Genomic DNA, 15914 nt, shown 5'->3' with positions numbered 1-15914 from the left:
TAATTATTTTACAAAAAGTTACGTGAACATTGTTTTAATAAATTACAGCGGTGAAATGTGTGTCTTATGTACAAGAATCAAATAGATTAAATGTTGTGACTATTTCACAAACTGCTGCGAGACTGTGTTGCAGAACAAAATAAATGATATGCCTTTATTTGATTTTGATATTTAACGTGGATCCTGCAGAGCAGCTTTCTGGTGCTCATTTGTATTCTCCGAGCTTCAATTGAGTGACTCAGACTGGACAAAGCTCTTCCAGAGCCACAGAGAGCATTATCAAAGTGTAAAAGTGTGCTCCTTTAATCCAGTCTGTGGTTCGTCTGTGTCCTCACTGAAACCCTGTTTAACTGCTGATGGTTTTAATAACAGCGCAGCATCAGTGATCAGTGAGCTGAGCAACAGCTCTCCGTTAGCTCCCACTAGCATTCCTATAAAACTCTTTAAAACCCTCAACTCAAACACAAGAGGCTGATTTTCTGTGAAAATATTCCGTATCATACTGAATACTTAATAAACACAAAGGCCCTCAGAAATAAAACAGACATTCCTTAATAATAACATTAATCAGGGCGGCTCCAGAGGGACATCTGGAAACTCAAACATTAGCAGTGAAATCAAACTGCAGCAGCAGGTTTGGGGTTCTACGGCCCGCTCGCTCACCCCGCATTAGTTTCTGTATAACCTTAATGACAACACTGTCTGTTCCAATCAGCTCAGTGCTGCTCCACAATCCATTTTTCAAACTTTATGACAGTTTTAATTGCTCCCACCTGCCGCCGGATCGACCCGCTCAACAGCCACTTTTACTCACGTGTGGATGCAGACAAAGAAGTCTATTAGGTGCAACTTGCCTTCGCTGCAGTGAGGTCACTTAGGCATTAAATGAGTTCCAGCCCGTCTACCCTCCCACACACGCACCCACACACACTTTATGCTGTATCGCTATCTTTTCTTTCCTCCACTCGGCTGGTGTCAGCTTCCTTCTCATCGGTTACCATGGAGACACTTTTATTGACTCATTAATGAGCATCTGAAAGTTCCTGACATCATGTTTAGTATTTCCTTATTGTCTTCTCATTCAACATATTCATATCCAACGCAGCCTTTTAATCACGGCGGTGTAATAAGCCGACGGCGTTCTGCTCATTCTTCTTAGTATTGTTGAGGTCAAACATTAATGCTGTTCATATTGTACATTCATATACTAATCTATATTCTACATGGTCTGGCTGACTGAACGGATTGTTTTGTATTTTAGTGATGCAATGTGCCACTCCTAATTTATTTTGTTGGTGGTGGTCAAGGTGGTGCGTGCATGTGCTTGTGATCCTTCAAACACTACACACATAACATGCCTGTGTGTGTGCGTGCACGTGTAACAGAATATTTCAGATCAGGAGGTTGCTGGTCTGTCTCCTGCACGGGGGGGATGTTTATTTGTTAATCTATTCAAAAGCTATCGGTATCATGTTGGTGTCATGTCAGCATCACGTCGGTACACGTCGGTATCACGTCGGTATCAGGTCGGCATCACGTCGGCATCACGTCGGCATCACGTCGGTATCATGTCGGCATCATGTCGACATCAAGCCGGTATCACGTCGGCATCACGTCGGTATCAAGCCGGCATCACGTCGGCATCACGTCGGTATCATGTCGGCATCATGTCGGCATCACGTCTGTATCACGTCGGTATCACGTCGGCATCACGTCGGCATCACGCCTGTATCATGTAGGTATCACGTCGGCATCACGTCGGTATCATGTAGGTATCACGTTGGCATCATGTCGGCATCAAGTCGGCATCAAGCCGGTATCATGTAGGTATCATGTCGGTATCACGTCGGCATCACGTCGGCATCAAGCCGGTATCGTAGGTATCGCGTCGGTATCGCGTCGGCATCACGTCGGCATCACGTCGGTATCACGCCGGCATCATGTTGGTATCACGTATACCCAGAACCTCTCAGAGCCCGGTGCTGGTCTACCGCTGCATTCATCGGTTAGTCTGTTTATGTCATTGTGTGACGTTCTGATCTGAACTAACGTGGCGTCCACAGCAGCAGAACGTCGCTTCGCTTCCTGCCGGTACTCCTGTCTGATTCTTCCAACTGGGAGTTACTGTATTAATACACACCGACTCTGGATAGGGATTCAGTCTATGTATACAGTATATATACGTAGCTTCGTCATGATGCAGAAATCTACATCAGGTCACGTGTAACATGTTTTCAGAGGGGATTGAGGAAAACAGTATTTTCATGCTAAAATATAAGTACTTGACCTAAATGTGAACGTCCGGCCTTGAATACACGAGGAACACCGCTGGGAGGCTGCAGGCTGATATAAAAACCTCAACACAAGTCCAGTCAGAGCAAAACAAACATGCACTTATATCATATTTGACCAACTCTTCAAACTGAGGACAGTATTTTGGGATGATTTGTAAGTAATAAAACTAAGAGATATGTTGCTGGTATAAACAGTACACCTTGATGTGTCAGCAGTACGTGGTCTGCAGGTGAATGTGTGGGGATTGTCCGAGGCTACTGCTGGATTATTATTATTCCAGTTGGCCTCAGTGCTGCAACGACAGATAAAAGTCATACATCTTCAAATGTGCCTTTTGTTCTTGTGATCCTAAGATCCATACAGCATCTAGTGAGCACATGATATACAACTATCATCTGGACTCTGGGGGCTCTGAACAATCTAATCTAACTACTGGGAGTAAGCTGAACTAGTTCATGTGACTAGCTGCAGGGAACGGTGCTTCAGAGGGATGAAAGGCGCTGTGTAAGGTTACAGCTGGTTAGCCTGTGCACATTGCAGCAATCAAAACCAAGTGTTGCATGTCTGTTCGGTCACAAAGACGCCATTTTGCCTGTGAGAACACGCTACTGCCAGCCTCAGTGTACATTTCAAACATTAACCAGGCTCAGAGGAACATGTGTTACCCTTGTAGCAGGTCCATGGTAGACGTGACGACCTCGGCGTACAGCAGGGTGTGGCCCAGGAGGCTGGTCTTCAGGTTCTCGCTGTAGGTCTCCATGCTGAACTGCGCCCAGTTCTGGGACTCTGAGGAGTTGGTGACCAGGGCCAGAGAGCCGTCGGGTAGCGAGGGACCGTCCTGGAGCTCAGAACAGGTAACCATCATGAGAGAGGCCTTGGACAACGTGAGGAGGCTGTTCTGATTTACACGCGTCTGCAGCCACTTCACAAAGCTGGCCTTGGCCTCCTGTGAGGAGCAGAGGAGGACAATAACACCATCAGTTAGTTCTGCAGCCGAGACACACGGTCTGCAGCCAAATGCACGTGTTCTGTTACTTTTTAAAAAGCTGGAATTGCTTTTGCATACAATATATACACAGTAAATGTGCTGAGGCAGTAAAACTTAGTTTAACTTGGGCTGAGAACATCAGTGTTTCTGACTTCCTCCCTCTGTGGCTCTCACCTCGAGCCTGTTGTTCCTACTGAAGACGTACATCTGTGTGATTATATAGTTCAGTTTCAGTGTTCATGGTAATAAAGGACCATGTCACCCAGCGGAGTAGTCTGGCTTACTTACTGTATTTCTAATAGCTTTTGGACAACAAGAAACTCTGTGTCACAGAGGAATAAGATATTTATCCTTTAACCTTTAAGATGCCTCACTAGGGACATTTTTAGTTTTTTAATTGTCCGCTTTTAATTCTGGCTGTGTTAAAGCATACGGCATACAATCTGGCAAGTGTGACTGTTTAATGTCACTAATTTCTTTAACGCATTAACGCAAACGATCTTTCATAGGATGTAACAGGCTCAGCTTTAGAGCTAGCGTGAAGATACTGGTATCATCTGAAACTAGAGAACCTGATGGATCCATCGGTACCAACCATGTCAGACTAGCTGGTCATGAAGGAGGTTAAATAACGCTCCAAAGGGGTCCCTTGACCTCTGACCTCCAGATCAGTGAATGTAAATGGGTTCTATGGGTACCCACGAGTCTCCCCTTTACAGACATGCCCACTTTATGATCATCACATGCAGTTTGGGGCAAGTCATAGTCAAGTCAGCACACTGACACACTGACAGCTGTTGTTGCCTGTTGGGCTGCAGTTTGACATGTTATGATTGGAGCATATTGTTTGATGCTAAATGCAGTACCTGTGAGGGTTTCTGGATCAATATCTGACATTGTTTTGTGTTGATCATTGATTTACATAATAAATATATACATACATTTACATAAAGCAGCAGATTTGAGTATTAAATACTCATATTAATACTAGTATTAAATCATTTTGAACATATAAAAAAATTTGTAATTAATTTGCAATCCATCGCATTAACTATGAACAACCAAGCGATTAAATATTTTAATTGATTGAACTAGAAAAAATACAAATAAAAATCACCCCTAGCAATTTATATCCAGAAAATAATTACATTTTAGTCTTTTTTTCATTAAAAAACAACAACAACAACAACAACAACAGTGGCATTTTGTAAACAAACTACCATTTAAAGGGTTAAATTCTGATAATGAATGAGTGAATACTGGGTAGTTCTGATCAGAATTGATGTTGTTTAAAAGATTTAACTCTTATTTTTCTCTGACGCGGATGTTTTGTCCTCTGAGGACATCAGAGCAACGTTTTTAAAGGGATGCACAGAGATGAATCCTCATTGACGCAGCAGAATGTTCTGTTATTGGTATAACATTAAAGTAAGAGCTCCGCCTGGAGGGTTAAATAAAGGCGTCCAGTTATTGACAGAGGAATAATCACAGGTCTCCTGAAGCCACAGCGTATAGACACATATTTAACTGGGTTAACGGCGTGTTCATATCAGGCACCAGCTCTCAATCCAAGCTTTTAGAAAGACATTTCATATATTCACATCAGCTGTCCAGAATAAGAGTTGCACTTGATGGATTTTCCGTTTGAAACCAAGGTGCTGAATGAGTTAATCAGTGTGTGAGGCTAATCAATGACATGGTGTAATTAGGCAGCAGTCCCAGTCTGCTCTGTTCCAGTCACTTCTCATCAATCAGCCTCCTCTCCTGTGTCCTTAACACACACAACATGTTGTCTTCATGTTTACTCTCGTCTTTCTGTGGTGAATATGAACATCCTTCACCTCTCCTATTAGACGTGATTCCCTCGTTGTCCGTAACTCCATGTGATGTCATAAAGCACTTTATTCTGCCTGAAAGGTTCCGTATAAATAAAAGCTGATTTCATTTAATTTGATTTGACGTTAACATGAAGTCATCCTCACGAGACAGAACAGGATCTGATCTGCACTCAGGACCATACTGACACTCCGTGTGGACGAGCCATCCGTCTGATTGGCTGAGCCTGACGGATCGGTCCCGGTGTCACACGTCTCTGACAGTCTAGGACACGATGAGGATTGTTTTAACAGCAGAACCAGCGCCCCTCTGAGCCACACACACTAATGTACTGTTTCCACGTTAACGTTTGAGTGGCTCGTTTCATGCCTTTATCTGATAGTGATAGTGGGAAGAGACAGAGAATGTGGGGAGAGAGAGTAGGGGAATGTAATCAGGACTTCTCTCTGGACACGACCACGTACTCTCCTTCTTCATGTCCAGTCATCCTGAATGCTTCAGTGTGTCCTGGAGAAGGTTTCCATCCTACTGCTGGACTCACAGCCGCTCAGTGTCTCTCTCACACCGTCCGTCTTTCTGCAGCAACAGTGGAGCTCAATACTGACCCCACATAAACATCCAGTAGTTCCTTTAAATATACGGAGGACAGAACCTGCCAGAATCATAAATCAATCAATCAATAAATGACTCAGTAAATGTAGCAAAAATAATTCTAAATAAACGTAGCCATTAATTAATAATACAGTTTTAATTTGCTTCTTTATTTATTTATCTTTGTATTAATTCCCATATTTATTTACTCTTCTGTTTCAATTTTCCCTTTTATTTATGTATTTATTTGTATTATTTTTTAAATTTATAAAAAATATTTTAATATTTAAGGGAATTAATACAAAGATCAATAAATTAAGAAGAAAATTAAAACAGAAATATCAATTTATGTCGAATTGTATCAATTAATTAATGGCTACATTTATTTTTAATATTATTTTTGCTACATTTAATGACTTATTTATTTATTTATTTATTTATCTAATTATTTATTTATTTATTTTTTGGCAGGTTCCGTCCTCCATAAAAATCGTTCTGCTCATTGATTTGTAGTATTGCCGTCAGTGGCGTAAGGGATAGTAGTAGTTGTAGTAGTAGTAGTAACATTATGTTCAGAAACCCTCAGTTATTGTATTTATATTCTGACGCTGTATTTCCCTTCCTGGGAGTCCTGCTATCTGTTCTATCTCTCTGCTCTCTGTGGCCACGGCTTCATGTTGAGGGTCGGGTCCATCAGACAGCCAACCAGGTGACAGCTAGTAACTGTTAGTGAGCCTGGTGGAGCTGCAGGAGATCAGGAGGGATCTGAGAGGGCCATGGCAGTTTAGCCTTAACAGATGCAATGTAGAGATATAAGGCAGCGGGGTGTCTCCTCTTAGCCTGGGAGAAGGAGTTAAAGGCAGCTTAAAGGTAAGTTAGGTCAGGGCTAGAGTAGATGTCATTAGATCTATGACAGCTCACTGCAGGGCCTAATGACGGGCCTAAACAGAAACACTGGACTTCCATAAGGACGCACGCCTTACTGTCTATTACTAACTGTAACATCTATCAACGAGGACGCTCCAACCCGCGCTGACACACAGTAAGCCTCTGAATCCTATAATAGTAAGTTATATTCCAGTCCTGATTCCAGTCAACTCAAGAGCCCACTTCGTTTCCAGACAGAGGGAAGTGGTGATTTTCCAGCTCATGGCAGAGAACAGGAACACCCAGTGAGCGCTGATGGAAGTCAGCCGCGCTGATCACCACCACACTGAATGCATTAGTGTGTGCTTTTCATCACCTGCTACCAGACTGACTACGGCCGAGTGTCTCCACCTTACAGCTGCTGCAGCGGCCCGGAGGTGGTGTAGTACTCTAGTGATGTTACCTTAACCCCCCCACAGCTTTAAAACTACATCACTGACTAGTGTATATGTATATCAGGGCTGTCAGAGTTAACGCACTAATAACACCTTAACGACAATATGTTTTAACGCCACTAATTACTTTAATGCATTAACACAATCGATCTGTCGGAGGTCGTAGCGGCTCAGTTTTAAAACTACAGTGAAGATATCCTGGTATCGTCTGAAACTACAGAACCTGATGAATCCATTGGTACCAACCAGGTCTTACTACTACTAGTACTACTACTACTACTACAACCATGTCAGACTAGCTGGTCATGAAGAGGTTAAATAACGCTCCAAACTTGCACTAAATGTTGGAGAGGAAAAACTGTCATGTCCATGTTCAAAGGGGTCCCTTGACCTCTGACCTCCAGACCAATAATATATATATATATATATATATATATATAAAAAACACTGAGGCCTGAGTTTCACTTGGACGAGAGAATCATGTGAGTAATTTCAGCAAAATACAATTTATTAAATAGTAACAACAATTTATGTCTTCATCTAAAAAACTAAATCATTATCAGTTAATCTGTGGATTATTTTTAATTGAATGTATTTTTAATAATTAGGTCAGCTAAGTGTTCAAATAGCTGAAGTCCATCATAACTTCTCGGAGCCCAAGGTGACATTCACAGTTATTAGAGCAGCAGAGAGGACATCCTGAGCTCCAGATATGTTGACTTCAAAGTGAGAATATGATTTATAAATAGCACATGAATGGGAATCTGTAAAATTCTGCTTATTCAGGTAAAGAGCTTCCAACCTGCTGAGAGCGAGCAGCGATGGAAACCTCCCCCACCCAGACGACCACGGGACAAAAACAACTTGAGGACTGAATGAAAGCTACTGGAAGAACTCTGAGCGTCGTTCACTGGGAGCTCAGAGGTACACAGCTACCAGCCCTCCTCCTCCTCAACCCAACACTACAATCTGGTAACAATTCTGCAGCAGACCCCCATTTCCATAAGCCTGCTTCTTGTTGGGACTGGGTCGGGGTGGGGGGGGAGTGGCTGGGGCAGCAGGGTTAAAGGTCACACAGCAATCCAAATATACAACAATGAAGACAAGAACTACTACTACAATACTCCTGCTAGCTCCACCAGCATTAATGTAATACTAGTGTGTTTGTTAAGGGAGGCTCTGAGCTCTGAGCTCTCTCTCCACCGATACCAGCCAGAGGAAGCAGAGGCCTCTGAAGAACATTCAGGTCACCTGGAGCTCCGACTCCCCCTAGTGGTCCTTCTGCAGAACATGCTTCATCAAGACAACCACACTATTCCTGACAAGCCGTTATGTCCATCTAGTGATAATGAGGTTTGACCTGGTAGGATGGAAGTGTCTGTTCCCCCGCTGCCTCCATCGGTTAGTTAGTTTGTGTTATTGTGTGATTATTGTTGTTCAGATTCACCAAAGTCACACAATAGTTCTTATTTTCTCAAAAAGCCTTTAAAGGGACAGGCGTTGCAAACTAGCATCGGCTATAAGCACTACGATGCTTGCATCAGATATCTGTCCCCATCAAATAAACCATGAAATGAAATGAAAGTATAAAGCTATGAATTCAGATTAGTTATATAACATACACTATCAATCATTCAGAACTATTCTTTGGGTTTTCTATGAATCAGACTGCTTCAACAGGCATGTCTTACACATGAAGTCAACTTGTAAAATGATGTTTGTTTTCCTAAAATCAGTCCGTACGGTCCCTAACTGAGCATCCCTCGCTGCGCTCCTTCACCGTGACGGCTGATCAGAGACGTTGGCGTTGGCCGTCTGTACACGGACCTGCTGTAGGCCCGCTGCATATATACTCATATATTTGCATACATTTAGGAAGCCAGATTGTTTCCACATGTGTAGTATGAAGGATATCTGAGATTAACTTTAATAAACACAACGTGCTGCTCAGTCAGCTGTGTGTGGATGGATGGATGGTTAGAGGAGGGATAATGATGATGATATTTGTTCTCACGGAGATGACACCAGACATTTGATTTGCATCGTCAGACTTAACCGGTTGATACCGATGGATTCCTGAGGTTCTCTAGTTTCATATGAAACCAGTACGTTCTACCAGTATCTGGCTCTAAAACTGAGCCTGCTACAGCCTCTGAAAGACAGTAAGGTCAGCCCAGGTTAATCCTGCGGCAGATGAGCAGCGTAGGTCCTACCTGAGAGGTGGCCAGCAGGTGGACCGGACTTGGGCTTGGAGTCTGGCTGAGCTCACAGCTGAGGCCCAGAGAGGAGAGGATCTCTGTCAGGACTTCATAACGCCGCGCGTTGCTGACCTTCAGTTCATCAAAACCTTCCGACGTCAAAGTCTGGGAGTCAGGAGCAACTTCCAGATGGGCCTGCAGACGAGGAACATAAAGCATGTCTAACATGAGACACTTTAAGAGACAGGAACACAACAGGAAATAGCAGTTGTGCTAATTGCAAGCATTAAAGCTGGAGGACGCAGCTCAGAGCAAATAGGATTAATGAAAAGTTATTTTTATCTGGTCGGGGGGGTAGTACTGTCTGAGAGTACCGGAACGTGTTTTTTAGATGAAACAGGCAGCAGCCCTCGTCTCTTCTCATCTTGCTTTTTAATACATCAGCGGACTAATTGGTCTTTGCATGTCTTTAGACCGCGGTGGAAACGCAGACAACAGACGGCTGAAGGAACCTTTTAGTTCCTTGAAAAGTAGTTCCAGGGACTAAAAGTCTGTGGAGCTTTTGGTGGAAAACCAGCTTGAGGCAGCGTCCGACAGGCTGATATCTGCAAAGATCCAATAATTCTATTCATTACTGATGTCTGTAGTTAGTTGTACTGGACATGTATGTAGATGAACTGAGTAAAACATTACAAACACTTCTCAGTATAACGCAGTCCAGTTCATCACCACTGTAGACGACAACCACTAGGATACACATGTAGTTACCTCTCTGGCAGGGTCGGTCAAAACTCAACATTATTATCTGGGTAATAGTAGAATTCATGACGGAGCTGTTGGATTGCATTACAGTTTACAGGAGCACCTAAACAAACGGACACTGAACTGTTTGAGACAAATAGAACTTTGAACCTAAGAAACATTTCAACCAATATTCAGCCCTGGAAACCAACGCTTCAAAAACCTCTCCCGTGTCAAGGACCCCTAAACTGATACACATCAGGTCACCGTTTCAGAAGACTTCGCTTAAGATAAGATAAGATTTAGGTTTTCAGATATGTAGTTGTCAACTAGAGTTGGGGAGGAAACGGTGGAGGAAGAGAAACCTATGATCAGAATAGTCCTTCTAATGCAGCCGTGTCTCCTGGAGATTACGTTCCCATACAACGAAACTGCAGCGTGGGAGGGAAACACATTTAGTCGGGGATTACATTCGTGTCCCGCGTGAAGTTAAAAGTCAATGTTGACTTATTTTAATTTACATCTGTATTTTCATAACTTAACAAACAGTCATCTTAAGCCAAACTATGTGTTTTTACTAAACCTAACTAAGTAGTTCGGTTGCATTTTTTGTTTTGTTTCATTTTACGATGTTAGAAAAACTGTTCAAACTGTTTAAACTGTTTAAAACTGCGGCAGTAATCCTCGAAGAATGCAGTTTAGTTGTATGTTAACGTAGTTGAGTGTTAACGTAGTTGTGTGTGAACGTAGTTGTGTGTGAACGTAGTTGTGTGTGAACGTAGTTGTGTGTGAACGTAGTTGTGTGTGAACGTAGTTGTATGTGAACGTAGTTGTGTGTGAACGTAGTTGTGTGTTAACGTAGTTGTATGTGAACGTAGTTGAGTGTTAACGTAGTTGTGTAGGAGACGGGGATGCTCTTATGATTCTAACTCTCTTCTATAGTGAATTAAATAGTGAATTAAATAGAGGATTATCTGGGGACCTCCTGGTGGAGAACCGCTGCTGTAAACTACTATAATCATCACTTTCAATAATGTCACATGTCTTTACCTGACAGAGGACAGCTTCGCCGCCGTCCCCTCCGTGGGTTACCCTGACAACAACCATGTCCCTCTGATGAGGCTCGTCCCCTTTCAGCTCCCCCCAGAGCTCCACTTCCCCTCCTCCCTGAGCGTCCCGGATGTAGACCTTCCCACTCGCCAGCACGCTCAGCTCCAGCTCGGTGCTGTCCTCCCTGGTGAAGCTCAGCCTGCTGACCTGCCCGCGTCGCCGCTCCCTGACTTCCAGACAGAGGCCTGCAGGGCACAGGCTGGAGGCCAGCCCCAGCACCCTGCCCCCCTGGCTCAGGTAGGTGAGGAAACGGGTCTGAAGCTGTGGGGTCAGGGTTTCCTCCTCTGCCAGCACCAGGAGCCTGGTGTTGTCCAGCCACGGCTCGCTCAGAGCCTGCTGTGGCTGAAGGGGATATATGATGTTGTTCTCCATGTCTATACACTCTGATAACAGCTGACGAACGGCCTGAAAACGCTCCTGGCAACCACCCGTGTACAGCAGAACATTTGGCGGTTTGCTGTTACAGTCAAATCCACCGCTTTGCCCAGAAAAGCCTTTGGCATCAAGCTCGACATCATCCAGAGTCTCATCTCCGCTGTCCGGCCCTACTGAGTTATCATCGGGAAGGTCTGGAATGTTCTCAGCTGAGGCGTATTTCACAGAGAGGATGGTGCTGTTCTCCAGCTCCAAACACTCGTGGCAGCTGGACAGATGGAGGTGGTGTCTGTGGCCCTCCATGTGCTGGTGGTTCCCTAAAGAACGGTCCTCCGGATCACAAACAGGTCCCAGATCCTTGGTGCCGCGGAGCGGCTCCGAGCCCCGTCGCTCCTCTAACCTCCTCTTCAGCTCCGGGGTGAGGAGGAGGCTGCCTTTACGGCACTGGAGGTGCTGGGAGTCGACCGGCAGGTGACGGCGCAAAGGCTCAGCGACACCCTCTCCGGTCTGGGAGCCACAGAGCCGTCGGGATGTCTCCGTCTTTGGGCTCTGGGGACACTTCTTCTTCTCCAACAGCTCACTGAGAGTGGATTCTTGGAGGAGGACAGCTGGGAATGTCACAAACACGTAGAAAAATATCAGAGAAATCTGGTCACTTACATTTTGTAAACAAAAAATATGACAAGTATTTCTGTTAACATCGTAACATGTCCAAACCTGCAATAAATAAATCAAAAATAAATAATAAATATATATAATATATAAATAAACATGTCATTAAATGTGGCAAAGATAATATTAAAAATAAATGCAGCCATTAATTAATCAATAAAATGTGACATAAATTATTATTTCAGTTTTAATTTGCTTCTGTATTTATTTATCTTTGCATTAATTCTCTACTACTGATTATAAAAAGGGCTAAATATTAAAGGTAATTGAAGGCAACATACGGATTATCTTTGAAGGCACGAGTCCGTCGTCCAGCTGAAGGCGATCTTCGATAAAAGCCACCCCCAGCCGACTGAAGTTATCGACGCTGGCCTGAGCCACGGCCCTGAACGGCCGGCCGGGCCTGCAGGCCAGAGGGAGACAGTAGTCGGACCACTTCAGCACCTGAACACAACACACACATCACGGGTCAGCTGATCCAGTTACTGATCCACACAGCTCATCATGTCTGGCTGCTACACAAACATCTCTCTCTGTCTCTGTCTCTCTAATAGAATAGAGCATACAGTATGTACTAATGTTGATAGGACACATGGTGGGTTAATAGGTTAAGACACAAGAACTTGTTTGGTATTATATTCTGCTAACAAGAGACGGTTCCAGGGGCTCACTGAGGGGAAGTAAAGTCAAATGTGACTTTGAGAAACTAACGCCAACTTTAGATGACCACATTTAAACTAGTCCCGTGTGTACCGCTGTAGATACTGTATTTCCATCTCTGTTCTCTCACTCCTCAGTCCACTATGTGACATTTCTGTAGCTGTGGGGAGCTCCTCTGGGCCGGTATCTAATCAAACGTCTCAGAACTCCTCCGAGGAAACGGCGACATTAGGACTGAAACCAGTCGTTCCTCAGAGAAGGACAGACTAACAGATGAAGCTTCCCACACTCACTTGCTGTCAGGGAACAGGTAATACCAGGGAATGAAAGAGCACCTGCCACCTGCGTAATACAAGGTAAATGTTGGCTGTGGCAGGTGACATCATCAGGTCACATCATCAGGTCACCTGCCACCGTGGCAGATACGTTTTCCTGATAATAAGAAATATTATATTATGAATATTTGTGCCACATAAAACGAGTGGACGGGCTCATTACAGTCCTGCTACAGCTACTTCTTTACTTTATTATTTACTGATTGCTCTCGGGATGAAATGAGAATTTCAACAAATATAATAAAACTGTTTCTGAAGAAGATTAACAAATCTAGCTTCAAGGTCACAAGACATGTTCCCTATCTCTACTGTCTCAACATAGACATGTTCAGTGACCTGCCACAGCGGCAGGTGAGGAGAGAACTGAATTTCATCCCCTGAGTAATACGGATTATTACTGTCTCTTAGGATGACTATATTACGTGAAGGAGGTACTGAGACACATACGCCTTGTCTTATATGCAGTTCATCTACAAATGTACACAACAAATACAAATATACAGGCTGGTATTTAGACAGCTGTGATGATGATCAACATTCACCTATAGATTCATGAGATTATGGAATAGTGAAGTTATAATGAGTCTGCTGAAAGCCGGTTTCATTAAATCAGATGACTGTGTGAGAGTATTACTTGTTAAGCGATGTGTGGTGCCTACTTTCTTATTCGACGTGTGAGGAGCCTGGTAGCCCGCTCTGTGTCCTGCAGCTTCTATGATGAATGAAATATTCTCTATTCGTGGACCACAAACCAGAGAGGACCCCAACAGCACGGTCCACTTGCTGAGGTCATCACACGCCTGGGGACAGCACAGACAGCACAGACAGTAAGAACTAACAAGCACTACATTGGTTAGTACTGTAGTTAGAGACGGGAGTCATCAGAGAGACATCGGGTCATGTAGGAGCTGTAGAAGCAGAGCAGACGGGGACACAAAGACATCCAGAAGACACAGGATCAACTGATCAACGTCTGTCCTTCAAGTCTCTCATCAACACGTCTTCAAGCAGCGAAGTCTGAAGGAAGTCCAGTCTCACAAGTCCAAGAGATGAGACTCCTGACTGAAGCCTGGCTCCGGTCTCAGTGTTAATCTGTGTTCTATAGAGACCTGGTTCTGATTACAGAACAAACCGGGCTCTACACTTGATTATTGATATTTTAACTGTAGTAAACTGTCTGGGTGGTTGTTGCACCGCTGGTCTGGTTCTGGTTCTGTAAACAAGACTAGGGAGACCTGGTTCTGATTCCAGTACCAGTCTCAGTAAACTGTCTAAGTGGTTGTTGCACCGCTGGTCTGGTTCTGGTTCTGGTTCTGGAGCTGAATGAGAGATGTAAACAAGACTGTAGAAACCTGGTTCTACTACTAGTACTAGAACTAGAACTACTGCTACTACTACTGCTGCTACTACTGCTACTAGTAGTAGTAGTAGTAGTAGCAGATAACGTTATCTCAGCTGAGCTAACGGTAGTGTATCTTATCTCAGTGTAATCTCATCTGGTGTCTGTCGGATAGCAGTAGTAGTAGTAGCAGTACTACTAGTAGTAGTAGTAGTAGTAATAGTTAACGGTAGTGTATCTTAGTGTAATCTCATCTGGTGTGTGTGTCGGGTAGTAGTAGTACTAGCAGTACTAGTAGTAGTAGTAGTAGTAGTAGTTCAGTAGTAGTTAACGGTAGTGTATCTCATCTGGTGTGTGTGTAGTAGTAGTAGTAGTACTAGTAGTACTAGTAGTAGTACTAGTATCAGTAGTAGTTAACAGTAGTGTAATCTCATCTGGTGTGTGTGTAGTACTAGTAGTACTAGTAGTAGTAGTAGTATCAGTAGTAGTTAACGGTAGTGTATCTCATCTGGTGTGTGTGTCGGGTCCAACCTGAGGTTCTGTGAGGTAAACCGTTTTGTCTCCCAGCTGGAGGAACACGGTGTCTCCGGGTGGAGGTCCGGTCGGCGGTGCTGGTTCCGGTACTGCTCCTGGTCTTGGTCCTGGTCTTGGTCTTGGTTCTGGTTCTTGTCCTGGTGCTGGTGCTGGTTCTGGTTCCGAGCTGGAGCCGGAGCCGGAGCAGACCCTGAAGCTGAAGCTGAAGCTGGTCGTGTTCAGTCGGTTCAGTCTGTTCCGGATCAGAACCGAGTAGCACTGGTGAAAGCGCACCCACAGATAGACGTAACACAGCGTTATTAACATGCTATGAACCCGTTATGAGCCCGTTATGAACCCGTTATGAGCCCGTTATGAACCCATAAGAACCCTTTAACTGTCCTGGCAGGATTCAGCTGGACCTCCATCACACACACTGAACATCCGGGTGCGTCACATGACACGTCACATGACCGGTCATGTGACGTGTCATGTGACAGGTCATGTGACTCTGTGTTCCCATAGCAACCTTTCCAAGATTTCAGCTGAAGTCAGTTTGTCTGTTAGTAGAGATGTGAACAGCAGCAGAGCAGCATGGTTCCTACTGCAGCAGAGCAGCATGGTTCCTACAGCAGCAGAGCAGCATGGTTCCTACTGCAGCAGAGCAGCATGGTTCCTACTGCAGCAGAGCAGCATGGTTCCTACTGCAGCAGAGCAGCATGGTTCCTACAGCAGCAGAGCAGCATGGTTCCTACTGCAGCAGAGCAGCATGGTTCCTACTGCAGCAGAGCAGCATGGTTCCTACAGCAGCAGAGCAGCATGGTTCCTACAGCAGCAGAGCAGCATGGTTCCTACTGCAGCAGAGCAGCATGGTTCCTACAGCAGCAGAGCAGCATGGTTCCTACTGCAGCAGAGCAGCATGGTTCCTACTGCAGCAGA

At 44.3% G+C, this 15914-nt stretch overlaps 1 protein-coding gene across 2 annotated transcripts in view; it reads right to left on the bottom strand.

Moving 5' to 3' along the window:
* Nucleotides 1-15442, bottom strand: part of hlcs (holocarboxylase synthetase (biotin-(proprionyl-CoA-carboxylase (ATP-hydrolysing)) ligase)) — a 30763-nt gene extending 15321 nt beyond the window's left edge. The window contains exons 1-6 of one of the 2 annotated variants that reach the window (XM_037749359.1): nt 14994-15442; nt 13783-13923; nt 12410-12572; nt 11022-12064; nt 9246-9425; nt 2961-3241 (exon numbers count right to left, since the gene is read on the bottom strand). In XM_037749359.1, the coding sequence (XP_037605287.1) occupies nt 2961-3241; nt 9246-9425; nt 11022-12064; nt 12410-12572; nt 13783-13923; nt 14994-15302 (2117 nt within the window). In that variant the 5' untranslated portion in view covers nt 15303-15442. The remainder of the gene's footprint in view (nt 1-2960; nt 3242-9245; nt 9426-11021; nt 12065-12409; nt 12573-13782; nt 13924-14993) is intronic. The other variant, XM_037749360.1, reaches the window with a different exon arrangement.
* Between the last annotated feature and the right edge of the window lie 472 nt (nt 15443-15914).

The sequence above is a fragment of the Sebastes umbrosus genome, chromosome 17, assembly GCF_015220745.1.
Source record: "Sebastes umbrosus isolate fSebUmb1 chromosome 17, fSebUmb1.pri, whole genome shotgun sequence".
Taxonomy (NCBI): Eukaryota; Metazoa; Chordata; class Actinopteri; order Perciformes; family Sebastidae; genus Sebastes; species Sebastes umbrosus.
Note: the sequence above shows the minus strand (reverse complement) of the source record. Positions and strands in the feature narration are given on the sequence as shown.